Below are 27,813 nucleotides of genomic sequence, written 5' to 3' on the forward strand. Positions count from 1 at the left end.
TTCCTTCAGTTGGCAAAATGCACAATAGACTGATTAAAGAGGCACGGACCAAGGATTATTCATCTGGGGTCTTTCAGTCTATAAGAGATTGTCTTTTTGTTGTTGTTGTTGTTAATTGTCATCCAAGGATATTTTTTCCATTGATTTTTTTAGAGAGGGGTGGTGGGGGGGGGGGAGAGAAAGAGAGAGAGAGAGAAGAGAAAGGAGAGAGAGAAACATTGATGTGAGAGAGATACACTGATTGGTCGCTTCCTGCACATGCCCCAATCGGGGCTGAGAATTGAACTTGCAACCGAGGTACATGCCCTTAACTAGGAATTGAACCCGAGACCCTTTGGTGCACAGGCTGACGCTCTAACCACTTAGCCATACCAGCCATGGGTAAGAGATCATCTTTGAACAGAATTTAAGAGGTCAAAGAACTTAAATGTTTTTTTTTAAAAAAAAAAGTGAGGAGGAGGAGAAAGAAAAATAGGCAGGGAGGGAAGAAAAGATATCTATAAAATAGTGAGAACATAAAATACATCTTTATTTTGACTAACTTCTAACTAAAATTAAGCAAAATCAAATATGATTGCAGGCCACATGACAACTGTTGTAGATACCAGATATCTTGAAATATCATTTTGCTCATTACTATTTCAAATTTATAATGGGTAGGAGGCCTACCTCTGCTTTTCATTTACTGCATTAAAAAGAAACACATCTATTACTATGTCTCACATTTTCTTAAATATTCTAATGACTACATTGCAATGTAATTGGCTCACTTTGTTATCCAATGCATTAGGTTCTATGCATCTAAATATATAATGCTGAGAAGGAGTTCAGAAGCCCGACGCAGACTGCTGAGGTGGCTAAGAGCCCCTGTGTGAAACTCTGCCGAGAGCTTGATCGGGAGACCAGAATCCTTCCAATCGTTGGTGCTGGGGGAGCCTGCGAAACTGCCTCGGAACAGACAGGTCCACATTCCGCCCTTGCCTCGGGGGCTCCAGGCACTCAACTTAGGGGCGATTAATCATAATAACGATTCTCCTCTCCCGCTGGCTTGGGAGTGTTTCATCCTGTGGGTTTGGGTACTGTCAGGCATTTCAGGGGAAGTAGTGCCATCTGGTGGCACGTGCTCCTCCTCTGCTGCACACGAGTATTTGTCTCGCGGTTAAGCACATTCACAGCAAAAACACATTGGCGTTTAGACTGGTCAGTGCCTAGCTCGGCCCGGCTTTGTTCCACTGCACGTGTCCAGCCTTGCCAATTCCCCATCTCACAGAGTCGACGCATGATAATACTCAAGCAAGATTCTGCACAGCCACGCCTAGCGTCTCCTTCACAGAAATGCTCAGCAGGGCAGTGACTGGCAGAGTGGGAATTTCAGTTCTCATGGCGAAGGTCTCTCTCCCTCAGAAACAAATTTCACTTGTGATGGTGCTTGGAGCGTTTCAGATGCAAGGTGCACACGGAGATGGGAGGGCTGTGGGCAGAATAGCGGCCATTTCCATCTGTCTGGGGGCTGCAGGTGGCATTGGTCTCAGTGGACTCTCTGGGTTTCTGACACACTGATCCTGGATTTGCTTCCGAGTTTTGGTCAACTTGTCCTGGAAGCACCAGCTGTGATACTGGCAGCTCACGGGGCTCTGAGCCGTCTCCTCCCCTCCCTGACCACTTCTCATGACTTCCACTGCTGCCTCCCTGGCCCTTCCTCTAAGATTATAGCAACAGCCTCCCAACTGGTCTCCTGTCTCCACCTTTGTCCCTACGAGTTCATTCACCACCTGCAGAAAGAGTGATCCTGTAATGACACCAGTCAAATCATAGCACTCCTCTGCTCAACATCTTTCTCACTCAGAGTAAAAATAAGTCTCTACAATACCCTGTAAGGCCCTGTAATAGGGCCTGTGGGTAACTCTGGTCTCCTCTCCAACTACCTTTATCCTCACTGACAATCCAGGCATCTTCGCTCCTCAAACAAACTAGGCATGACTCTGCCTCAGAACATTTGCACTTGCTGTTAATCTGCCTAAAACACTGTTCCTTCAGGCACCAACATGGCTCATCCTCTCACGTTCACAGAACCAGAGACCTGTACCCCACCCCCACCTTATTTTTTTCCACAGTACTTATCACCACCTCACATTTTATGTACTGTATGGACTGTTTGTCTCCCTCCTCCTGCTAGAATATGATCTCCATGAAAATAGTGATTGTCATCTCTCCAGTTATAGTATCCTTAATATCTGAAAACGTGCCAGTCACAGAGCAAAAGTCCAGTGTAGGGTGTGTGGAACACTGGTATTTCCTGCCATTGGGAGATGACATCCTACCAGCGCATGGACCTTCTTTCTCTACCTGCAGGAGATCTGGCCCCCACCCTCACCACAGACTCCCCTGACCCCTAAGCTCACTAGTTGACCCTCTCATGTTCTAAACTACAGCAGGTTTCTCTGCTGCTTGTAGCATTCAAGCAAGACCCCAGGAAGCAGGGTGACCCCAAATCTACTGTTCATTTGAACCAACCTTGGGACACAGGATCACTGAATTAAATGTGTTGACTATGATTACTTTGGGGAAGTCATTGCATCCAGATTGACAATGGCAGTGGTTCTCAACCTGTGGGTCGCGACCCCTTTGGGGGTCGAACGACCCTTTCACAGGGGTTGCCTAAGACCATCGGAAAACATATATATAATTACATATTGTTTTTGTGATTAATCACTATGCTTTCATTTTGTTCAATTTGTAACAATGAAATTGGGGGTCACCACAACATGAGGCACTGTATTAAAGGGTCGCGGCATTAGGAAGGTTGAGAACCACTGTTAGGATAGCTCTGCTTTAGTTTCGCCTCAGCAGCTTTTAAAAAATACCATGCCAAGACCTTTCCACTAAGGGCTTCTGGCCCACGCAGTCTGAGCTGGAGGGTCAGGCATCAGTATTTTTTTTAAGCTACCACGTGATCCTAATGTACTTAATGACAGACAACGCACTTTCATGCATTGTTGCATGTGCTTCTCACAGTACACCCATGTGATAGTTGGGATGGTTGATGTTTTTGTCCCCATTTTTTAGTAGATATCCAAGAGGATAATTTACTTGGCAGCCAGGGAGTCTAAGAGCCAAGATTCAAATCCAGTTCTGGCTCCAAACCCGGGTTTTTTCCCACCAGAGGCTAGCAGAAGTCATCCCTAAATGAGGCTGTGTATCCACGCAAAGCAACCTCTACTTTTCCTTAATAACATATTTCTAACTGCACTTTATTGTCTGTTTTCTCCATTAGACAAACTCGAGAACAGAGATCAGGCTGCCTTATTCACTCAGAGGCTAGCGTATTCTAGGCCCTCCACAAACTATTTGTTCAGTGAGTTAGTGGTTGTTTGAGTGAGTGAATGAATGAATTAACAAAGAAAAAAATGAACGAACAAATGAATGGAGCCATTGTACCCATGATTCATTGCCCTATTTTTCTTGCAAATTCATTGTCAATTTGGTTGCTCTTGTCCTGCCTCAGTGGCTACACTGCCCAGAGAGTTACACTCATATGCTGACTTTACTCCAGGGACATCGGAGCTCATGTTTCACTCAGTTCAGGGGAGCGTCAGAAACCTTCTTTTCTTTCCTTTTCCTCAGAACATTTGTGCAGCTGAAAGATTGACTGGGCCATTGGCATGAAGAAATTAAATGTATCTCTGTTCAGAAACCCCAAACCAGCAGGCTTGTCATAAATAGGTCTCAGTGGACTAATTCTCTCTCCCAGCAAGTCAAAGGGAAGGGAAGAATGATCTTCATTAAGATGTTTCACCAATCAATTTCTTTCCAGATGAATCTAATGGCTCCCTGCACACTGGAAAAGTCCTATCACCTCCAGTCAAGGATGTTATAGTCACATTACCAAGTCTGTGACTGGAGCCTGTGGACTGGTGTTTCCCAACCTTGGCACTATTGACTTTGAGGGCTGGATAATTCTTTGTTAGAGGCCTGTTTTCTGTGCACTGCAGGACTGTAGCAGCAGCCTCTACCGTAGATGCCAGTCTCACACACACACAACCCCTCCCACCACAATGATTAATTTTGTGTCCTCTTCTCTGGGCCACAGTGCCCAGCTATGTTGTCAACATTATTCTGGATGTTTCTGTAAGGGTGCTTTTGGATGCAATTGACATTTAAATTGGTAGACTTTGAGTAAAGCAGATTGTCCCTTACAATGTGGGTGAGCCTCGTCTAATCAGTTAAACTCTAAGCAGAACAAAAGACTGACCTCCCGGAGCAGGAGGGAATGCGGCTAGCAGACAGCCTTCGGACTTGCACCTCATCCTGGGCTCTTCCCTAGGTCTCAGCCGATGGCCTTTCAGTCTGAACTACAAATATTGGACTTGCCTGCCTCCACAATCATGTGAGTCAGTTCTTTAAAATACATCTCTGTGTATATACAAAGATCTTATTGATTCTGTTTCCCTGGAGAACTGTGACTGATACCCCCCCATATTAATTACCCAACGTTTGGAATTAATTACCCCCCAAAAGGTCCACAAGCATGGCGAAAAGACCCCTGGGAAGCAAAACAGTCTATTGAGAACCACTGCTGTGGACTGATGAGGCTGGACTTGTCTCAGGACACAGTCCCTAGAGAAGCTGACTGGGTGGGAATGATTTGGAACCCACAGGAAACTAAGCTATCTCCTGGCAGGTGTTTTCTCTATGTGATTTGGCTGCAGATTGTGCCAAGCCTGACCTGACAGCAGAGGTCTCAGGAATCACTGGAATAGCTTAAGCTACAAAGGATCAGCCCTTGCCTTCAGCCATAAAACCCTCTTCTAAAAGAGCCATAGTATATGCTTGAATTTTACTTCAAATAAAAATAAAGCTTACCGAGCTCTTTCATTTATAGGGCTCTCTCAATTTATGTTGAAACAAAGTATTGTTTGGAGAAGATGAGCCATAAAGCAGCTCAATCAATGCAGATTTTGGATGCTTATATAGGGTACAGGAGAGACTCAGTTACAAAAAAAAAAAGAGGCAAAGGAAAATATAGTTATTATTCCTGAGTTGTAAGCTTTAATGTTCAAATCCTTCCTTAAAACAATATGGGGTGACTCCAAAAATGCCTGTACTGATGACAAAGATGCTTCAGTCAGAAATGAAGATAAAGGGTTTATTAAATGAAATGTGAGAGTAAGAACCAGCAATATTTCTAAATTGCATATTATTTTCAATGTAGCTTTAAATATGTGCATGTCATTAAATAAATACGACAAGGAGACATTTGGCTAGTTTACCTGTATCTGTGAAAATTTAAGTAACCAAGTTGGCCCAAAGACACCTTGAGGAATTCTTTCTCTGGCAGAGGAAGGAGCGCCTATATTCAGGCATATACGGTGTTTCTTCAGGCAAAAGGATCAGGAGTGCAACAACCCTCTCTTCTCCTCTGCTTTGCTACTTTTAACCTTTTCTTCTCCACTTCCCTTTCCCATTCTTCTCGTCCTCTTCTGTTCATTCTCTCCCGTTGTCTTCTTGTTCTCCTGGCTTTGCTCACTCTCCTTCCTTCCTTCATATTCCTTTCAAGTATGTGCCTTTCCAACATCTCCATCCCTTTGGCCATCAGCACCCATTCTTGTCCACATACCAAATTCCGATGGAAGGAAGCGAAGAAACGTGGAGGAAGAGGTAGAAAAAAACAATTCTTGTTTTGTCACTGAACATGTAAGCGTGTAGGAGCCTACAGGATAGACGAGGTGTGGGAAAAGTTGGGCAGAGGATGGTTCTCAGCATGAAGTTGGCAAATATTATTCATTGCCTGCCATGTGAATCTCAAAACGGGGCTCCCCAGCACATAACTCCAAAAAAGCAAACAGAAATACAAAAGTGAAGGTTATATCTTAGTTATTCCTTCTATTGCAGGTATGAATGTGCTGCAAGAATCAACTTTTTTTCTTTTTCTTTTTAAATCAGATCAATTTGGCTAAGCTCCCACCCACCAGAGGTAGTGAATAATTTCAGTTGGGTTTCTGGAAACCACTTCCTCACTCATGGATCATAAAAAGTTCTACAGAACTTTAGCTGCCCGTAAAGCTGAGGGGCGCAGGGACCTTTAAGCTTTAGTTCATATGGTTGCCAAGAAAATGGCCATTCCCTAAGCCCTGTGACCTCCTGAGGCAGGTGCTTCTGGCTCACCTCATGTTCCCCCACATTTCAGGAGTCCGGCCTCCCCATCCCCACCTCCACTCTACTTTGCATCACCACCTCATTTTGCCCTTTGTAGGAAAACACCTACAATGTTTTCCCTCTTGGAGATCCCAGCTCCCTTCTCCCAAGAGCCGAGCTGCTGCCTTTCTCTTCCTCTTCCCCCTACCCCCACCTCCTCCTCCCCCTCTTGAGGAGCAGGGGTTTGAGGAAAGGGGAAATGCCTCTCATTCTTTTAGTCACAGCTGTGAGAATGAGACTAAATTAATGCCTCAGTAAATTATTCTCCCATGCTTCTATTTTCTGATTTTCAGACTTTGGTGAGTTTTCTCAAAAGCTCCTGCTTGAAATACTTGAACAAACTGTTAGGTTATTTTTACTTTTTAAAAAAAATCTTGGTTATTCCTAAGTATTGTTTCAAGATTTGCATTATTTCTTTATTATTTTTTTCTTTTGTTCCCATGAAAAAGACAGGATGGCTAACAGAGGCAAGTCTGAATGTGGGTGTATGTTGCACTACTCTCCCAGGGGTGTGTTTAAAAGCTTTCCCTACCTTTCCCAGGTCCTTCCCTAATGTGTGTAATTCATGGGTATTTTAAAAGATTAGTCTTATGAATACTTATTTTTCCTAATGTATTTAAAAAGAATGCATGTGTGGCCAGGCCAACTCTTTTCTGAAGTTAACTCCAAAGTAATTAAATGGCCAGAGTCATTTGTTGCCTTATAAGGCAAGAGTCTGTAAGACCAATCCTTGCAATTTTTTCTTTATAAAACTCTTAAAATCTGTTCCTTCTTTTCACTCCCTGCTGTCAGCACATTGGACTCATGTGACTCTCTGTCTAGGGGACTGAAATAATCCAGTTATTCCTGCCTGCGGCAGATCCTGCCAGTAGCCTGTCCACATTCCTCACCCTTCCTTCCTCATTCCACACTGCCCGGCCCTTCTTCCCCGCAGGTGCATCTTTGTCCGAGGGTTTCTCTGATGCCACCAAATGCCTTCTTGATGCCCACGTGGTAGGCTGGAAGTTCTGGGGAACCACAACCCCCACCCCCAGGAGCAGCCCTCAACTCTTGACTGGTGAGAGTTCATGTATAAACACCCCAGCTCCTGGACCCTGTGGGTGGGATCCCTCTGAGGTGTGTGTTCTGCACGGACTCCCAGAGCCCCCCAACAAGATTCCTCTCCAGTCACCCACCATGAAAAACAGCTTGACGATGAACACACTGTTGGCTGCCTTCTGTTCCCTGTCTCTCTCCCTCAGTCCCATACTAGTCTTTCCTGGCCTTGCCCCAAAGAATCAGTTCCTTGCACGCAAATCTTTGTTTTAGGGTGGACGTCTGGTGGAACTCATTCTAAGATACTGCCTCTCATGTTTACCCCCACAAAACATGGAGGCACAGTCTTATTAAACTTTTTTTAAAAAGTTCAAAGAGATTTTTTAAAAACTTTGCAAACACTGCCACCTCCACTTAGAAATCGTTGGCAACTTCCAGTGGATAAAGTACAAATGGTCTTGGTCTATGGCCTGAGACTCTGTACGAGTAGCCTTTTTCTCCATGCTGTAATCCGATTGCCTGCAACCCCAACTCAGAATGGAGGTTTCAACCACCTGAGACTATTCACCCACTCCCAAGGGACACAGTGCTCGTCTTAACCCCCAACCATCTGCTGGCACTGTTCCCCTCACATGAGTGCCCCCACATACACACTCTTCAGTGTATCTAAAGCTACCAACCAGCATCCACTCTCTGACCCCTTTTGCTGAACACACCATGACGTTGGCACTTTGCCCCTACTTTTTTATTCTGATATTTACCATATCTTGTTTGTTCCTATCCTGGCCTTCCCATTTGGACCGTAAAATGCTCCTTGGGTAGTTGAATCACTTTCTAGAACACCTAGAATGCAGCTCTACAAACAGTAGATGATAAGGCAAAATTTGAACTCTGGCCCTGGACAGGCCAATGACTAGGATAAAACCCAGCCGAGGGCATGCGGGTCCTGCTGAGTGAGAACAGAGACGATACCCCAAAGAAGCTGCAAGAATCGGCCTGGATATATGCCATCCAGAGCAGGAGCGTCCCAAGATACTGGAGTATGAGGGTGCCTGACCAAGGGGTGAAAGGTAAAAGTAAATTAACAGGAAAACATTGACGTGGGGGTCAACGTCTTAGAACTGTGCATTTAACGCCATGGGGGAGCCCTAGGAGAAGGGACGAATACATTGCCATATGGCTTTCCCAAGCCTGGAGAGCAAAGGTGAAATGCCTAAGTTGTCATCGCAGATGGTAAAATGGGATGATAAAACAGACAGAAAGTAGGATCGGAAACAGTTCATATTCCTTGGAATGAACAGTGATATTCATTTACAGTTCTGTACCAGGGCTATGTTAGCTCACCCACCTTCTTTCTTAATATAATTCAGAGAGATCTGGACCATCTGGAACATTGATCAATTACATCAATAAAATAAAGAATGGCTCCTAGGCGGGAGACCTTGGTAAGAAACGTGTTGAAGAAGGTGGGAGACAAACTCTACAGAAATTTAGGGACAGACCATTTCAGCAAAGCTTTCAGGAAGCACAAAAGCTGGGACTTAAAAAAGGGGGGCACACGTTTTGAGAGTCAGGGGCATGTCACGGCATCCCCTCTGAAGCAAAGACACATTGCCTCATCTGGCGGTCTCTAATACAGAGGAGGAGGCACAGTGCCTGGTGGGCCTCTTCGGGTTCAGGAGGCCGCATAGTCCACATGTGGGAATTCTTGCTTTGGTCAATACCTCAAAGGACATGGCCGGCCGCTGGCTGTAAGTGGGGCCTGGATCAGGAAGGCGCTGTACTCCAGGGCAGGCTGTGGTGAAAGCAGCCTGCTCACTTGGACCAGAACATCGGGCAGGCCCTGCGGAGTTGGAGGTGCCAGTGGTGGGAAGAGGTGCAGGTAAGCCCGACTAGGAGGATCACACCCAGGGCCTTGGGGTTCTGGATCGAGGTCATACCATCTGAACCGAAGAATTATCCAGGTGCCCTCAAAAAAATGTATGCACACTTTAACAGCTGATAGCTCAATTTTGAAAATGAAATGTATTTTAATAAACTCTGCCTTTCTAATAATTCAAAGTGTGTGTACACATCTTGGGGGGACACCCTATACACATCCCAAGAAACAGCTCCTGGCATGTCGCTGAGCCCTGATGGAGAATGCTTGGCTGGAAAGTGCCCAGGACCATCCTCTGTAACTGCCTATAGGAGCTGAGTTATGTTCCACCGCCACCTGTTACTTCACAAAGCCAGTGCACCCAGCACCAATACACTGTAAGACGGAAATGGTCTATCAGGGACTGAGCCCATGGAAGACCAAAGGGCATGCGTTCGCTGCATGAGAGGCGGCACAGACCTCCATACCACCCACAGGACTGCACCGTCCCCCTTTCTCAGCTCTCCCCTTGGCCATGAAGCAAGGTGCCACTCAAACAGCTGCAGGAGGAAGAAAAAGCCCGGGCCTACTGGACAGGTGAGTTGGCTCAGTTTGTGGATGCACGCTGAGACTAGACAGCATCATTCCGGCCTCACTCAGGCTGAAACAGGGAAGAGAGGAGCCTCCCCAGCAGGCAAGCCGCGTGCGTGAGCGTCCACTTCGTGTGGAAGGAGAAGTGGTGCCGTACGGTGGCATGACCTCCTTGGCTGTGCAGTGTCCCGTTCAGATGCTGTGTGATACAGGATCCACGCCGATGCATCAGGCCTTCATGAACTTCCAGGTGGCGGTGCTGGCTGAGGCCCTGTGGGCCGGAAAGGCAAGCCTATACTTGGAATAGGACTGTGTCCCTGTGAGGAGAAACCGCTGGTTATTCCTGAATGAAAGGCCCAATGTCCTCCACTGACCCGCAGGCGGCCTGTTGGTCCCTGGGAATAACGCCATATCAGGGGCTCAGCAGTGGTTTCTGTTGCTGGCAGCTTCTGCTTCAGAGAAAGGCACGAAAGTTCATGCCATTGGGCCCATGTGAAGCCTCCATCTCTGCCATTCCGTTCAGGCACCGGTCATGCTGGTTTTAGATGCTGAAATGGCCTAATGCTGAAAAGCTGACTAATGTCAACTGACTGAGTCATTTCGTCTACTTGGTGGTTTAGTGTTCACAGTGAAAGCCTTTCGCTGAGTATTAACATGTAGAAAATGTCTACAGTTTGTGTCCACTTTCATATGTCCATCCACATGCCTGTACCCTGGACCTCCTGATCTCCCATCATCCTTTTCCTTCCAGGCCTCTGACCAGCTGTTCGAGCTGCTGGCCAATGATTCGGGGAATGGTTCCAGGGCACCCCATGGATACCGAAAGCCATGGATGCTCAAGTCCCGTATTTAAAATGGTGCAGAACCGTGCAGACACACCTCTGATCAAGCCTAAAATAAAAATTTAAACAAACACTTAAACCCAGAAAACATAATTGACATAATTGTTCCCATTCTAGCTAAAACCAGAGCTGGTACATGTCGCTTGAGGAGTTTCGTTTTTACAAAATCATAGTACAATTTAAGTGCTCTTTATATACATGACAGTGTGTGGGCTGTGAGTGATATTAACTGATCATTATTTTTACTTTTCCATCGCACGCTGACGTGATCTTTCATTAAAGGTGGCACTTTGTGTTACAATCAGATACATTTTTATTTTGCTCGTATGATTTTTCTGCTGCTCCTAAAAAATTCACCAAAGAAAGTAAATTAGGACAAGGTCAATTTTGTGTTTACTAGACAGCAACCAGAACTTTCTTAATATGTAGTTAATGTTTAGACTATATTAGCACACTTTTTAGCAAATGTACAGTATTGAAAAGCATAGCCCTCCCTCCTCCAAAGCAGTTCTTTTTTACTAAAGGAAAATGTGTTGGCAACTGCTCTGTTTCCAGGGACTTACGATTCTAATAGGTCCTGAAAATAAAATCCAATCTTTGCCAAAATCTCACTTATGCTTTATATCAATAACATGCTCTTTACCCCTGCTTATGCATTCTGGAATCAGAGAAACAACTCCAATTAGTTAAACACCCATTAATTAGAACTCTAAAGAACTGATTTTGGGGGAGGGAAATGTGTGGGAGCTGACACCTAACACACTTTATTTCTATGAAAAAGAGAAAAATTGCACAAAATCACGTGGAATTGAAAAAAAAAGGCAAATATTTTTCAGAATATATTTGAAAGTGTGTAGTTCAAATTTAAACCATTTTCAGTGTCTAGTGATATTAAGTCACTACAGGAGACCCCAAAGAACAAGACATTCTATTTACAGAAACAAGTGTATTATACATTTAATTCTGAATTCTGGTGCCTTGCAAAAGAGCGGTCAGAAGGTTACAGGGTTTAATCCTCAGTTAACTAGAAAAATCAAATCAACAATGTGAACTCCATTCCTTAAACAAGTAGCTCTTAATTTTAGCTGCACATTAGCATGGTCTGGGGAACTTTCCAAATTTTTAATGCCCAGGCTCCACTCAGACTAATTAAATTAGAATTATTGGGTTTGTTTTTTGCTTTTTAAACGCCCTGGGTGATTTTCATGTGTGGCCAAGATTGAGATTCACTACTAAGGATACTACAATTATTTTAAGTTTTAGCTTACTGCTATTAAAATTTAAGTTTTAAACCAGATTAGTTTAAATCACAAATTAAATGTCTACCACTAGGTGGAGGCATATCTGCCAAGTGACCTTTCATTTTACTGGAAAAAGAGTGAACTCTAAATGCCTGGTTAACATGTCTGATGGACTTCCAATCTGGGGGTGCCCATGTGACCCAGTTTTAGGCAATGAACTAGAAGGGGAACCTTGCTAGGTCTTTTCCTTCTGGAATAAAAGGATAGCACCCTACAGTGGAGAAAAAAGTAAATTTCATTCTCTTTTTCCATTCTTCTGGCCCTGAACTCTGATATAAATTCTGAAACTAAGAAGTATATTTTGCAAACAGTGAAATAAGTCAGACAAAGATAAATACTGTATAATCCCACTTATATGTGGAATCTAAACAACCAGAACTCATTGAGACAAATCAGGTTGGTGGTTGTGAGAGGTGAAGTGAAGGGAGACGGGCAGGGGATAAATGAAGGTGGTCAAAAGGTACAAATGGGGGGAAAAAATAAATGAAAGCAGCAACTGTGAAAATGAAGTTAACAAGCTGAGCATGGTGGAGCATAGAACCTGTGCAAGAACATAAGTCTTCGATGACATTATGGAATCATTAAACAAGAGCAGTGATTTTCAATTGGTGTGCAGCGAGAGGCACACTGGTGTGCCACAAAAAAATTTAAAACCTGCAATACCTGACTATTTAGTCAGGGGCACTGACCACTTTTCCCTTAGATTGTTAAATAAAAAATGACAACAGCCAACACACAATACCTGTTGGTGTGAATGAATCAAAATTATACCTATTTTTTTTTACCAGATCAGCAAAAAAATATATGTATTTTTTGGTGTGCTGCAGAATTCTAGTAATTACTTTAGGTGTGCCATGAGATGAAAAAGGTTGAAAATCATTGAACTAGAGCAACCAACTACCTTCAGAATTGTGTTGTGTGAAGAAAATTATTGCTTAAGTCGCTATTAACTGAACTATTACTTGCAGGCAAAAGCATCTCTAATGGACACAACTTGGTTCTATCACTGTCTCTCAAGCTATGAAACACTCAACGTTTACTATTGGCTAATAACTTTTCATTTATTATCACTTTGAGTCACAGAGAAACCCCAAAAGGTAAGTGTTGTTATTCCCATTTTACATATGCAGAAATTGAGGCCCATACAAATTAACTATCTTGTCCATAGACATACAGACCTTGGATTCAGGGTTCATTTGACCCAAATGCCAATCCCCTTCATTACATTGCTGTAAACCTCTTGGATATGTACAAGTCTAGCTGCTCTGATTAAATTGCATTCTGTGTTATTTAGGAAGAGCATTTTGTGCTTCTAGGAATACACATAATTCTCGACATTAAGATTATTAGGTATTTGAAGAATTGTTGGGCTTTACTTGGTTAACTGCAAAATTGCAGGATAAGCTTTGCTGCTATTCTGCAAAACCAAAAGAGACTTTCAACTCATTACAAACAAAAACACTCAAGTGAATCTATTTTTGACAGCATAAAAGACTGGATAAATAACATTACTGATATTAATCTAGGACTTTGGTATGTAATCATCTTTCTGATGTACATGTTTAAGACAGCCAGCCACATGGATGTGTCTGAGAGCATATAAGGTGCTGCTCTCTGTGGCCTTTACAAATGCAACCCCTCCCAGGTATTGTGTGGTAGGGTGTATTTGTGAAGAATTTTTTATTTTATTTTTTTTGCTAGCATATGCCATGCTATTTGCCTAATAGGCACTACTGATAGACCTGCAATTCCTGTTCTTGAGCATTTACTGGAGAATTAATGGATTAAAGAAAGCAGTACAGAGGCAGTCATGCTGAATTTGGAGTCAGGCTCACCAGATCAAAACTACTTTATGTTTCCCCCTTTTCCTTAAAAAAAAAAGGAGGGGGGGAGGCCTACTTGAAATGTTCTTATGAGACTTAAATGAGCTGAAATGAAAATATAATGGTGGAGGCAAAAAAAAAATAGGTACTTATCAAATACCTATGTGTTGAGTTAGTGGCTTAGGTGCCTGGAAAGTAACCAGGGCCCCACCCTCAAGAAGTCTAGTGAATTACTGTACCAGGCTCAAGCCTAAAGCCTTGAGGGGCAGTAAACTGCGATTCAGAAAACAGTAAAATATGAACTTGACACACCTGGTATCAAGCTCCAATTCTTTAACTTCCCAGGTGGCCCTGGAAAAGAGATGCCGGTGCCCGAACCCCCATACTTGTGAAAGTAACCTTTCTTGGGAAAAGGGTCTGTGCAGATGCAATTGAGGACCCCCAGATGAGATCATCCGGGATGGTTACAATGGGCCCTAAAGCCAGTGGCAGGTGCCCTTATAACATAGACAGGACACAGAAGAGAAGGCCGAGCGACAACAGGCGGACATCGGAGTCATGCAGCCCCAAGCCGCGGGGCACCGCCAACTACCAGAAGCTGGAGGGGGCGCTACCGTGCCTGCCGCTTGACGTGGGGCTTCGAGCCTACAGAACTGTTAGAGAATAAGCGGTGTTGCTTGACCCGAGTTTGTGGTGTCCGTTTTCTCACCTGTGAAACGGGGATACTATCCGAACTAGTCTCACTTTCTGATGTGGGAAAATGGGATCGACGCAGTCTGGAAGAATGGACAGGCCTTAAAAATGGCAAACATTTATTGAGAGCTTATCATGACCATTGGCTGTTCTAAGAGCTTTGATTTAGCTACCTCTGTTGTATTGATCAGATCGTCAGGACTCAGAGAAACGGAATAATCTGCCCAAAGCCCCAGGGCTAGCAAGCGGAAAAAAACACCAGGATTACAACTCAAACCGGCTCCCGAGGTTTCCCTTTGATCCTTCGCGCTAGACTGTCAGAGAAGGTGCACATTAACGCGCTCTAAAAACGTGAACTATTTAGTATTAGTTCAGGCTACAGAAGGAGCCATGCCTACCAAGGCGGCTTTAAAAATCAGCCCGGCCCTCGAGAAACGCCGCCGTCTTCCCGGCGCGGAAGCGACAGGGTTAATGGCGTCACTTCCGGGAGCCGCTGACACGCCCTCGACGACGGATCGTTTCAAGGGCCAAACCCGCGTGTGTCACTGCCCCGGTTCTTCTCGGTGAGGTAATAGGGGTGGACCAATAGAAATGCCAAACTTCCCGGCTAGCCCCGCCCTTTAACCCAAGCTCCCCAGCGGAAGAAGAAATCCGTGGACCTGGGGGCGGGGCAAGTCCAGGAAGCGGAAGCGGCGGAGGGAGCCGGGAGCTGCCGGGTGGCGGCCACACGTGTGCGGTGAGTGTGGCGGGCCCGGCGACTGCTCCGGGGAGGGATTCGCCCCACGCCGGGCGCTGGAATCGGAGGGGGGGGGGGGGGGTGGGGGGGTGGGGGAGTGGGGAGGGGCCCTCGGGGCTGCCAGAGAGGATAGAGGTGTTCGCACCTGTCGCTCGCTGGGCAGCCTTCAGTGACCGTGTCTGCTGTGGGAGTTTGGAGACCCTTTCACTCGAATGTCCTGAGACTGCAGGGTCAGCCTGACTCCTTTCACCTTCCGACACCCGGGCCCGTGCTAGTTGCGTTCAGCCTTCCTGTCGTACGTTTGACACGCGTCCGCTCTGCGCCCAGTCGGTGCTACGCGCCGAGTTTGCACCCTGAATGCACAGGTGCCAGGCTCTGAGCGCCGAAGGGAAACTTGTTGGGAACCGAGGTGGAGGGCGGGGGAGTCTGACGAAGTGATCCTTAAGCCTTAAGCCAGTGGTTCTCAACCTTCTGGCCCTTTAAATACAGTTCCTCATGTTGTGACCCAACCATAAAGTTATTTTCGTTGCTACTTCATAACTGTAATGTTGCTACTGTGATGAATCGTAATGTAAATATCTGATATGCAGGATGGTCTTGGGCGACCCCTGGGAAAGGGTCGTTCGACCGCCAAAGGGGTCGCGACCCACAGCTTGAGAACCGCTGCAAGCCGACCTAAAGCGTGACGAGAGGCAGCCCTGAAACCCCGAAGCCGGGCGAAAGTGCTTTTAGTGGAAGCGGTAACTCGGGCTGAGTCCCTGAGCTGGGAGCTGTAGGAAAAGGACCCATGTGTTGAGCTCGGAGTGCAGCGATACCAGATAGAATGAGAAAGAGGGGGAGGGTGGTGGGACGAGCTTCTGCCGGGCTTTGAAGGCCATGGTGGGGGAGTTTAGGTCTTCTCTCCCTGGGAATACAGTGCCATTTCTGTTCCATGTGTAGAAAACAGCGAAGATTTATTTATAAGCAAGGGAGAAGCACGATAGGCCCCGGTTGTCTTTAGAAAAGGCCTGTAATTTGTATTATTGTTGATTATGTAATTGGAGATGATTGATAATGGTTTGGGTTGAGGTGGTGGCAGTGGAAATCAAAGGTGGAGGGTTAGAGGTGTTTTTCAAGGGTGTTGAACAAGACTTACTGCAGGCCTGAACGAAGCAGATAAGTGAGAAGATAAATCTTAGGTGTTTTTTGTTGTTTTTTTCCTTGAGTGGCTGGTGTGCCATTGACTGAGATGGAGAAGAAGAGGGTGGGAAAGATGAGGATTGTTTGGGTGTTTGCGGTGGCGGTAAAGTTAAAGAGTTCTGTTTGGGACTTAGTAAGTGTAAGGAACATAAATGGAGGTGTCAGGTAGGCAGTGAGATACACAAGTCAGGATGGCAAGAGAAGTCCCTAATGGAGCGGTAATTTGGGAGTCTCCAGCGTAGAGAGCCCTGGGATTGGATGAGGTCACCTAGGGAGAAGTCTGGAGAGAGAGGGCAAGATTTGAGGAATGCCTACATTCAGAAGTTGGGTATTCCATGTTCACTGCTTTCAGAGCCTAATGCTAAGTCTGCTGAAGGAGTGAAAGAAAGGTCAGTCCCATGTCCCCCTGTCTGTGGGAAATCTCTGCTATTACCCTTCACAAGGTATAAGCTGGCTCTCAGCTCTGCGGCTCCCTGAACACTTTGCGTACTTCCGTTATAATGCTCATAAACGCTGCGCTGTCGATGGTAGGTTTGTATCTCACGGGGATACAGGTTAGCAATGCTAGGGTTAAACAATACACAAATTGTGGATACGGAGAGGCAAGTTTCTCATTGTCAGAGGAGGAAGTTACAGATAAGCAGGAGAGGAAGGGTAGAGAACCCTGTGGCACTTGGTTCGAACTGGGAGACATTAGTAGGAGCTTATTTAGTAGGTACAGAAACAGGTTGTGTGTTCATACAGGCTCGTGTACACACACATGTTACCAGCCCTGTTTGGTGAAAACACCCAGAAGCAGTGACACCCCAGCGGCTGCAAGCACACCCAGCACTCATCTCCTGGTTTTGAAATACCATTCTCAGTACAAGGACCCTGGTTCCTTGGAGAAATGACTTATTTCACAGCCATCACAAGGAAAATATAAGGTGAACTTCAAACGTATCAGAAACATGATTTTTTGAAAAAGATGGGGCTTGTCAGAAGGACACAGCAGACTGAAAGATTTCCCACTGACCAAGGTTGGAACAATTCGAGCAACAAAAGGAATAGGTTATCAACCAAGTAATAAAAATATCTACGAGACCATACTGATGTAAATAAATGATTAAATAAATGAACAGAGGAGAAGAAACAAATGTTCTCTACAGAAGAATTTGAAATAACAAAGGTAGAAGTAATGAGGGAAATATAAAGTCACCATTAAAACACCACAGTTATGGATGCAGGGAAGATACATTGGATAATGCTAAAATTAGTGGGAGAAATAGAAAATATTGCATAATCTCCAAATATATCACCCAAAATATTTCTTAGTTGCTATGCTGATTTTAACATACATATTTTAACAAATTGTTTCATACTCCTCCTCTAGGAAGTAGAGTTTAATTCCCCTCCCCTTAATTTATGTGAACATAGTGATTTGATTCTAATAAATAGAGTGTAGAAAGGGAAGCATAGAGGAGAAACCTGGCAAACGGTACCTTAACCAGGTGAACAAGGTTAATATTGCCAGTCATGTTGTTACCATGTTCCTCATAATATGATGTAATGTCAGGGGCACTTCGCCTCTGTGATGTTCTTCCCCGAAAACCCATAAAGCCAGTCTTAACAGTGAGAAAGCAATCGGACAAACCCCAAATGAAGGATATTCTACACAGTGCCTGACCAGTAGTTTTCAAAAGTGTCTCAGTCATGAGAAACAATTAGAGACTGACAAGCTGTCACAGAAATAAGGTATTGTCTAGGGATCCCAACATCTACCCTAGGGCATCAACTTTAGAAATTTAGGAATGAATTGAATATACAGTTTTGGAAGGTGGAGAAATAGCCAAATAACTTTTGCTTTTGACATATTCTGCTGCTTTCAGGATCCTTGGGTAAGTGAGGGGTTATCTGTTGTCTGCCCTGTGTACCATGGGGTTTCTGTACCCAGAAGTGACCTGTTAGGCAGATTTCTCAAAATACTAAATGTTTCAACATAGTAGTATTTTGAGGGTTACTAGAAAACACTAGAGTAACAAGTTAAACATTTGAAGTTAGTCTTTGTTTTAGTTACATTGTGTTAGGAAACTTTTAGATAATCTTTTATTTTTGTGCATTAAATTTGAATATATGGTAAATGCAACCTATTGTTTCTGGCTTTTTAGGATAGAGACCCAAGAAAACAAATGGTAATATTTTCAGTTTCTCATCACAAAATCTTCCCCCATTATAAGAAACACAAATACTGACATGTATATCATATTTAATGTAAATAATGTTCTGCTTTTAGCCAGTACTATTACTGAAGTGTTGCCTCCGAATAATTAACACATTAGCCAGGGTGTACTTGTGCAAGTTTGTCTGTGTGTGTGTCCCCTTATTTTTTATGTTGGTATTTATTTCCCATTGTAAAATCTTAGAAGCAGTGATTGTTTACTTCCTGGACATGTGTGGGTTGCCCTGTACGTAAGAACTCAGGCTAAATGTTGCAGTGACTTAGATGACAGCAATTCAGTGATCCTTTTGGGTTTTGTTTTTGTTTTCCAGAGTTGCCATGATGGAAGTCAAAGCAAAACAAAAATTCACAGGAAAAGGTACAAAGACGTCACAAGAAAAAAACAGATTTTATAAGAACAATGGTAAGATAGCCTTACCAAAATATGCTTCTGGTGTGGTTATTTATTTGGCCTTTATAATCGGAGGGAGGGGTGTCAGCTAGTGATACTGTTGCCTCATGCTAGCTACACCAATCCACCACATTTTATTTTAATGTTTGATAAATTGTGGTTGGTTAGTATATAATACTGGTAAACCATATACTTTTATCTTCAAGATTTCTAATTGTGATGTCTTCATATTCCATCAGGTGTCAGTATTGCAGAATAGAAAAGTCAGTCTGTGTAAATGATTAAATGTTTCCTAAGCAATCTTTCTTTGTTTTTTCTTACAGCAGTCTTAGCTGTTGCAGTTTTCATTTCATTTGTTTGGTATTTAATTTGCAAACTTTGTTGACCAAAGAAGATTTTTTTGTCAAATAACTTTATTATAGGGTTTGAAAATTATTTTTGAAAATTAGAATTTTTGAAAAATTAACATCTTTAATTTGCCTATATGGTATACCTCTTAAATTTCAAGTGTTGCCAAAACCGGTTTGGCTCAGTGGATAGAGCGTCGGCCTGCGGACTGAAAGGTCCCAGGTTCGATTCCGGTCAAGGGCATGTACCTGGGTTGCGGGCACATCCCCAGTGGGAGATGTGCAGGAGGCAGCTGATTGATGTTTCTCTCTCATCGATGTTTCTAACTTTCTATCTCTCTCCCTTCCTCTCTGTGAAAAATCAATAAAATATATTTAAAAAAAAAATTTCAAGTGTTTATTCTATTTTTAGATTCCTAAGATGTTATTGAACTTTTAGAAGTTATATGTAAAGACTAATGATATGGAGTCATTAAATTAGAATACAAAGGTGTATAAATAATTCCTCACTTCTACTCTATGCTTAAAATAGAGAAATATACCAAACTGGTTATTTCTAGAATTATGTATTGTTTTTATTATGCATGCCTCTACTTTATAGGTTTTCTGTAATGAACCTGTAATATTACAGTTTTGTAATCAGAGGAAGTTTTTAAATTTTGGTTTGGTATTTTAAATCCTTTGCTCCATATTTGAGAGTAGGACAAAGTATTTTCACTAAAGAGGGTATAATTTTCTGTAACAAATACAACCCAGTGGATACAAGAGATCTAGGCTCAGGATTATTGAACTAATGATCATTTTGTATCCTCACTAGATTCTGGTTCTTCAAAGACATTCCCAAGAAAAGTTGTTAAGGAAGGTGGACCTAAAATCACATCTAAGAACTTTCAGAAAAGTGCCACAAAACCAGGGAAAAAAGGTGTGAAACATTTCAGGAATAAACAGCAAGGGGATAAAATACCAAAGAACAAATCCCAGCAGGCAAATCAATTCAACAAGAAGAGGAAATTGCAGCCGGACAGTGAAAGTGATGGTAAGCACTGGCTCCTTCGGCATGGTTTCTGTGGAAGGCTCGCCCCACCTGCGCTATTGCCAGGACCACTGTGCACAGGGACTCTAGAACTACTAGTGGCCTCCCATTGCTCCTTGACAGGCAGCATTTGGGGTGGGGGTGAAAAGTAGTTGGGATTGCCCTAGCCGGTTTGGCTCAGTGCATAGAGCGTCAGCCCGCGGACTGAAGGGTCCCGGGTTCGATTCCGGTCAAGGGCACATACCTGGGTTGTGTTCTCAATCCCCAGTTGGGGGACATGCCGGAGGCAGCCGATCAATGATTCTCATCATGGATGTTTCTATCTCTTCTTCTCCCTTTCTGATATCAATAAAAAGATATTTAAAAATAGATATATATATATATATATCTGCATTGGCTACGGACGGATGCCCTGGTGATCAAGAGACATATAGACCTTTCACAGAGCTTAGGTCAACCCATCAGATGGCTCAGGCCCAGCAGGCAGTTCCAAGGAGGGTGTAGAGTACGCCTGGCATATTTGACTTTCATTGGTTCAGGACAAGTTGCTCACTGATGGGATGTACTGGCAGGGCTCCCATGTGTGTGTTGAAACACACTGCTCATCTCTTCGTCAGGCTGTTCCAGGGGCCATTTCTAAACCAGAGCCTTGCCGTTTCTTGTACAGTGTGCCCCTCTTGTGTATTATCTTGCATTGGCCTCCGCTTTACATGTGCTGTTATACATACACCTTCTCTGCAGCATCATGGGACTTTCTCTGGTGTCTTTCATTCTCTTTTTCTCCAAGATGGCATCTCATAACACTGCTCCTCTGCTGCCAACTGAGGCCACTGCCATACAGCCTTCTCACGTGCTCCCTAACCCAGGCCCCTGCTCTCCGCTCTGCCTGGGCTGTTCTCTAGAGGGACAGCAGCCTTTACACAGGGAGGCTGGGGGAGGGGAAGGAAGGAACAGTTTTCGTTGCTTCTCCTAGGTCTGCAGGGTTCTTGCATGCTCCAGCTTCAGTGTTTTCTCTTGATCCTTTTTTCTTCCTCTTCCCCCATCACACACCCACACCCCATCGTTTCTCTTTCCTGCTTCGTCTAATAGCTCCTAAATCTTCCTTTCCCTACTAGGATTTGGGCACCCGATTTTTAAACACACACATTCTCACATGATCCTGTCATGCTATAGTCTGGGTTCTTTCTGCTTTGGGAGACATGTTCCTGACATCTCGAAATGGAATTCTGATTTTATTTTCTCATATTTTTATTCTAGCAACTGAGGGGGATTAGATACTAGACATTCCCCAAATTGGTATGTCTACTGCAACCTAGCATGGCATATGTCAAGGGTGCCCAAATGTTTATGGAATTAAATGAGCTCTGAGTCAGTTATTGTCCTCGACTGTATAGTGCATGATAGTCTAATATCAAAGGTAAATATGCCCTCTGCTACCTATAACCCTCTATTACCAGACCAGAAATAAATAACCAGTAAGGGGAATACATATGTTGTATGTTGTATAGCCATTAAAAATTACAGTTTCAAGGAATAGTTATTTTCATAGAAAAACGCTTACAATATAGTTATTAAGTTTAAGTGAAGACAGATTCTGAATTTTTAGGAAGAGTAATATAAAACATGCATAGATAAAAAGACAAGAAGGAAATAAAATGTCAATGGTTATATCTAAGTTTTGGGATTATAGAAGAATTTTGTTTTTGCATTTTCTAAGTTTCTTATAATGAGTGTATTTTCTAATCAGGGAAAAGGAGACATTTAGAAAAAACTAATTCTCCGAAGAGAATACTCATGTTAACAATACACATTAAGTTATTCTTTGGCCTCTTTAGGCTTTTTGATTCAATTGGTTTTGAGGACAAAAAATACTAATAGAAAGACACTTGACTTTTATAGAATTGCTCTGTTTGTAGAGAACTTAGGACTTTTGATTGTGCATTGTCATGAGTAAAAGGAAGCAGAGCATAAAGTTTCAGAGTTGTCTCTGGATATGAATCCCGACACTGCCACTTACCAGTTGTATGACCTTGAACCTGGGAGCTTAACTACTTTATGCCTTAGTTTCCCCAATGTGAAAGGGAGGGCAATAATAGTACCTACTTCTTAGCAAATGTGTAGCATTGAGGATAGTCATCATGCTATACATTATCTCTAGACTTACTCATCCTGTTAGCTACAATTGGTACCCGTTGACCAGTATCTTTCCATTTTCCCCGCCTCCCTGCCCTGGTAACCGCTATTCTACTCTCTGCTTTTGTCTTTGACAGTTTTAGATTCCACATGTACATAAGATTTTATAGTCTTTTTTTGTTTGTGTCTAACCCCAGAACTCATCTTAAAAAAAATAAATAAAAGTATTCACCTTAAAATAGAGTTGTTCTGAGAATTAAATGACTTAATACATAACAGCACTCAGAATGGTGAATTTTTTATTACATTGTTTTTCCTGTTTTAATTTGGACTAATTAACCTAATTATTTGGACTAATTAATTTGAACTTATTTTTGTTGTCCTTAAGAACTGATTATACCTGAAGTCCAATGAACTTGATGTTCTAAAGTAGAATTTTATTTTACAATTGAAAAAGATGCTTAAAAGTTCTGAATTGCTTTTTACAATCCTTTTGCTTTCCTTTTTTTTTTTTTTAAATTGGTATCCTCTTAAGAATCAATAAATAGCTACTGAATAAATGGATGGCTAGTTTGAACCAAATTTAAAATGTGTAAACTGCTCAAAGAATGAAATAAAGTATAAGTGTATAGAGAAAGATATTTTCCCCCTTCTAGTTTCCCCATATAGTATATGTAGATCCTGATCAGTGATTGCCCTGTGTACTTGACTTATACTTGTCTGTGGCACTCAGAATGTTAAATATAATTGGAAATAATTTCTATAATAATTAGAATCAGCAGCCAAGAAACCCAAATGGGATGATTTCAAAAAGAAGAAGAAAGAACTGAAGCAAAGCAGACAACTGAGTGATAGAACCAACTATGACATTGTTGTTCGGGCAAAGCAGATTTGGGAGATCGTGAGAAGGTAATGCTACTTAGTGGCATCTTTATTGGCCTCTTTGAGATGATGGAGGAGTAAGAGCATGCCTGGTAGATAATGAGATGTCATAAGCAAATGACATAGCACTTGGGTTATTTAGGGAGCATTCGTAACACTCCAGTGGAGGTATCAGTATTTGGATATCTTCTTGTTTTAGAGATGTGGGGATCACTAGGATGGTGTCAGATATGTTTATAAAAATGCATTCGAGTTAAATTGGGTTTGACATCCTTCCTGAAAGATTTCTAAGAAAATGAAGGACAATTTCTCATCAGCTAGGTTTTGAGATACTTAAATCTTTGGTGTCTTGCACTTGTTTTATTATTTTCTTCACTTTTGAAGTTCTGGCTGTGAAGGTTTAGATTGATGCATGAAATTATACCTTGTGAGATGAATTTCTGCCTTTGAGAAAATTACTTCTCTCTGGCTGCTCTGGAATAGTAATGTTAATGTCAGAAGGTTTGCTGCCTTCAGAGAAAATGACACTTAACGGGGTGAACATACACTGAAGCAGTTTTTAGTTTCGCGTGTATAAAATGTCTTCGCTTCAGCTATATGTTTCCACCCTCTGTTATTCTCTTTTATAGAAAAGACTGTGACAAAGAAAAAAGAGTGAAGTTGATGAGTGATTTGCAGAAGTTGATTCAAGGAAAAATTAAAACTGTAAGTAGAGCATACTTACAGTTGCAATTTTAACTCTTGAAATTGACTTACTCTGTAAAGGGTAGCTGGCCATTTATGACAAGTGAAATTGTTGTTATTTTAAATGCATTTAGCCAAAAATTTCAAATAATGACTAAATAAAAAGTTTAATAGAGAATATATTGCTGGGAAATTGTAAAAAAAAACAAAAACAAGTATTTGGCTGTGTCATTTTAAAATAATTTACTGAAGATAAATCAGTGTTCTTGAAAGTTATCTTGAAGAATTTATTAGTTAAGTAGTATGTGGTAAAATGTCTTGCTCTGGACTCTATTCTTTTGTATGTTTTAAATTACTGGCTTTTTAGGCATGTGATGCAAACTATTCTTTCTTTCATGCTTTTACAAACATGCAAAGATCTTTCAAATGTTACAGGTTTGGGAGTTCTAACGTAATTTTCATTGTTGATGTTTAGTCCTGTTTATAGTAAACGGTTGACTCGTGTATTTGGATAAATACTTAGCGACTGTTCACCTGTGAGACAGCAGACTCAGTAGCTTTGGGGACTCTGGAGGAGCAGCATGTGCCAAACCATGTACAGAGGTCTGACAGGCTACATTGCAGTTAGAAGGAAAGTTCCTCGCTGCTGCTTCCTTATACATCTGGCAGGATCTTTTTAGAAAGAACTGTTTCTCTGCTCCAGCAGTCTGTTATCCTCTATATATAAACACTTTACACTCAGGATCCTTCCCCAGTTACTCTTAGGCTATTAGTACATGCCCATGGACGTGGGTGTTTAAATCTGGTGTTCAATTCACTCTGCTGCTTAGCATCTGTACCTTGGACAATTACAACATATTTATTATGTACTGTGTGCTAGGAGTTGTGCTAACCAATGCATATGTTGCCTCCTTTACCTTAACCTTATTATCCCTATTAGACATTTCATACATCTGGGACTCAGACAAGTTAACTTTCATCTCCAGGATCACAGGGATTGCAGGTTCCTTAATGTCTCATGCATTCATTTTCTCATCTGTAAAGTGGGAATAGCAACAGCCCACTCTTAAGGTGGCTTTGAGGTCTACATGAGAAAAATATATTTAAACCGTGTATATTGGGTATGTAGTAAGTAGTCAATATATGTACAAAAGCGGCCTTATTTTTTAAAAATTGTTTTGGTTTTAATCATTAATGTCTATATAAATACCCCTTAAGGAAATTCTAATGAAATCTGTGGCTTTGATGGGTGTGTACCTCACCTTCTGATTTACTGGAATTAAAACATTTTAGAGACAGATTGAGCAACTAATAAGCACTATTAAAGTAGACAGGTACTATATCATAGTAAAAAATAATTTTGCATAACTGATAGTTGCTGCTATAGAAAATTGATCAGCAAGTCCTCCCTTCATTGAGGACCTAATCTATCCAGTAGTTGTGATGAGGGGATGGGTTGGGGAATTAGATTTGAAATACAACAAATTTCTAGGAATATAATTTGATATATGTTTAGGAAATCATAATAAAAATGTAAGAAATGGAGGGATTAACTTACGATTACCAATGTGTGTATTGACTTGTGTAGCAAGACTTTTTTTAGATCTATATCTTTGGTTGCCAAAGCCAAACTTTCTTAGATTTAAAAAGATCATAAAAGAATAGAATTTTTGAATAAGAAAATTCCCTTTTAGGGAAAGTAACTTTCAGAGAATGAGAAATATGGTATGTATAATCATTAGACAGGTTTGCTTTGATTTTTGGTTTTAAATAATAATGATCGGAATCTTGCAAAATAGTTAAATCTGTTCTTGTCTCAGTGCTGTATTTTAGGCAGCAAAACCAAAGAATGCCATTTTGTACCATTAAAACAGGTATTTTTACTCCCTAGTAGCTTAGATTTAATTTTATCCATGGAGACCCTACCTTTTATCTAGCAAGGAATTCTGAAAGCGATAGTAATAAAACATAAATAATACGAGAGGCCTGGTGCATGAAATTTGTGCACTTGGGGGTGGGGGTTTCCCTCAGCTCAGCCTGTGCCCTCTCACAGTTTGGGAGCCCTTAGGGGATGTCTGACTGATGGCTTAAGCCTGCAGTCAGACATCCTTACGTGCTGCCGTGGAGGCAGGAGAGGCTCCCACTACCACCATTGTGCTCACCAGCTGTGAGTCCGGCTTCTGGCTGAGCATTGCTCCCCCTGTGAGAGCACACTGACCACCAGGGGCCAGCTTCTGTATTGAACGTCTGCCCCCTGGTGGTCAGTGCGCGTCATAGTGACCGGTCGTTCTGCTGTTCAGTTAATTTGTATGTTAGCCTTTTATTATATAGGATAAGATAGAATGATAGAAACATAAATCTCAGAGAGAATTAGTCTAAAGGCCCAAACTGTCTTTCCTACAGATTGCATTTGCTCATGATTCAACTCGTGTGATCCAGTGTTACATTCAGTTTGGCAATGAAGAACAGAGAAAACAGGCTTTTGAAGAACTACGAGGTATTTCTTATATTTTGAAGATTAATTTTAATCATGTGTAATGAGTCACTTGTTTTCTCTTGAAATACCCAAGACTGTCCTGCAAAAGAATTCTGTTGTGGGAAAGCAGTGTGTTCTCTGTAGGACTGTTTAAATTTTTATTTGTTCTTTGCCTGGGATAGACAGAGGGCTAGTTGTTTATATTCCCAGGATTATGCATTTATTTAGTTCTTTCCTTTGTTTCTAAGGAGTCATTGTAATATATTTTGTTTTCCAGATGATTTGGTTGAATTAAGTAAGGCTAAATATTCCAGAAATATTGTTAAGAAATTTCTCATGTATGGGTGAGTTGTTTTATTTATAAAATCTATTTATATTAGTTTTTTAAAGATGTGGTTGCCAGTTGTGTGCAAATGTTTCTTGAATGTCTGTGACCATAAGAATAACCCTCAACAGTTGCTTGTAATGTTTCCAGGGAGTGTGATCTTAAGAACAAATACTGAAATTGATGTAAATTGATGGCACTGCCTTCACCATTCTTAGTATATATTTTGAAACCCTAGAAGAAGAGAAGTAGGATAATTAACTTGTAATTTGTTACCAGTATTTAGAGGGGAGGGGGTTGGGAGGTGCAGGTGAGTACACACAGAGGCAGAGGCAGAGCCAGTGGGTCAAGAAATGTCAAGATGGGCCCTAGCTGGTTTGGCTGAGGATAGAGCATCAGCCTGTGGACCAAAAGGTCCTGGGTTTGATTCCGGTCAAGGACAGGTATCTGGATTGCAGGCTCCTCCCCAGCCCTTGCCTTGGCCAGGGCACATGCAGGAGGCAACTAATCGATGTGTTTCTCTCACGTCAACATTTCTCTCTGTCTTTCCCTCTCTCTCCCATTCTCTCTAAAAATCAATGGAAAAATATCTTGGAGTAAGAATTAAAAAAATAATAAGATGAAGAAATGTCAAGATGGGAGGATTTCTTGAATTAGGTGGAATTGATATTTGTCTTGATTTCTCTTTCTGAGTGTAATAATGTGCCAAAATATGTTAATCATCAACAAAAAAGTACTGTTGACAAAATTTTCAACAGCTATTCCTGACTATAATTATCAGCTGCTTGATTTTAGGATGTAATATAAATACTTGTGATTAAGTTCTGTTTTAAAAGAGCATCCTTAGAATATGTTTTATTCCTATTTCTATGCATCTTTGACTTTTACCTTCCCCTTTCTCTTTCCCTACTTTTCTCAAGCTGAATAATTTAATGGGAACTGACATTTATTGAGCACTTATTATGAGCTGGTCATAGTTCTCAGTACATCTTAGCTCATTTAATCCTCACATGAACATTATTCTTTCTATTTTATGAATGAAGGAGCTGTGGCACAGAGAGGTTAAATAAC

General features: G+C 42.1%; 1 protein-coding gene across 2 annotated transcripts in view; it reads left to right on the forward strand.

Annotated features, from left to right (window-relative positions):
- The first annotated feature begins 15,016 nt into the window (after positions 1-15,016).
- Positions 15,017-27,813, forward strand: part of PUM3 (pumilio RNA binding family member 3) — a 41,963-nt gene continuing 29,166 nt past the window's right edge. Inside the window, exons 1-7 of one of the 2 annotated variants that reach the window (XM_081103233.1) lie at positions 15,017-15,074; positions 18,783-18,874; positions 20,027-20,245; positions 23,149-23,284; positions 23,887-23,962; positions 26,345-26,438; positions 26,695-26,761. In XM_081103233.1, coding sequence (XP_080959359.1) covers positions 18,790-18,874; positions 20,027-20,245; positions 23,149-23,284; positions 23,887-23,962; positions 26,345-26,438; positions 26,695-26,761 — 677 coding nt within the window. In that variant the 5' untranslated portion in view covers positions 15,017-15,074; positions 18,783-18,789. Of the gene's footprint in view, positions 15,075-16,378; positions 18,131-18,782; positions 18,875-20,026; positions 20,246-23,148; positions 23,285-23,886; positions 23,963-26,344; positions 26,439-26,694; positions 26,762-27,813 lie in introns of those variants that run through there. The other variant, XM_081103234.1, reaches the window with a different exon arrangement.

This window comes from Myotis nattereri, assembly GCF_964212035.1.
Source record: "Myotis nattereri genome assembly, chromosome: 12".
NCBI classification, from domain to species: Eukaryota; Metazoa; Chordata; class Mammalia; order Chiroptera; family Vespertilionidae; genus Myotis; species Myotis nattereri.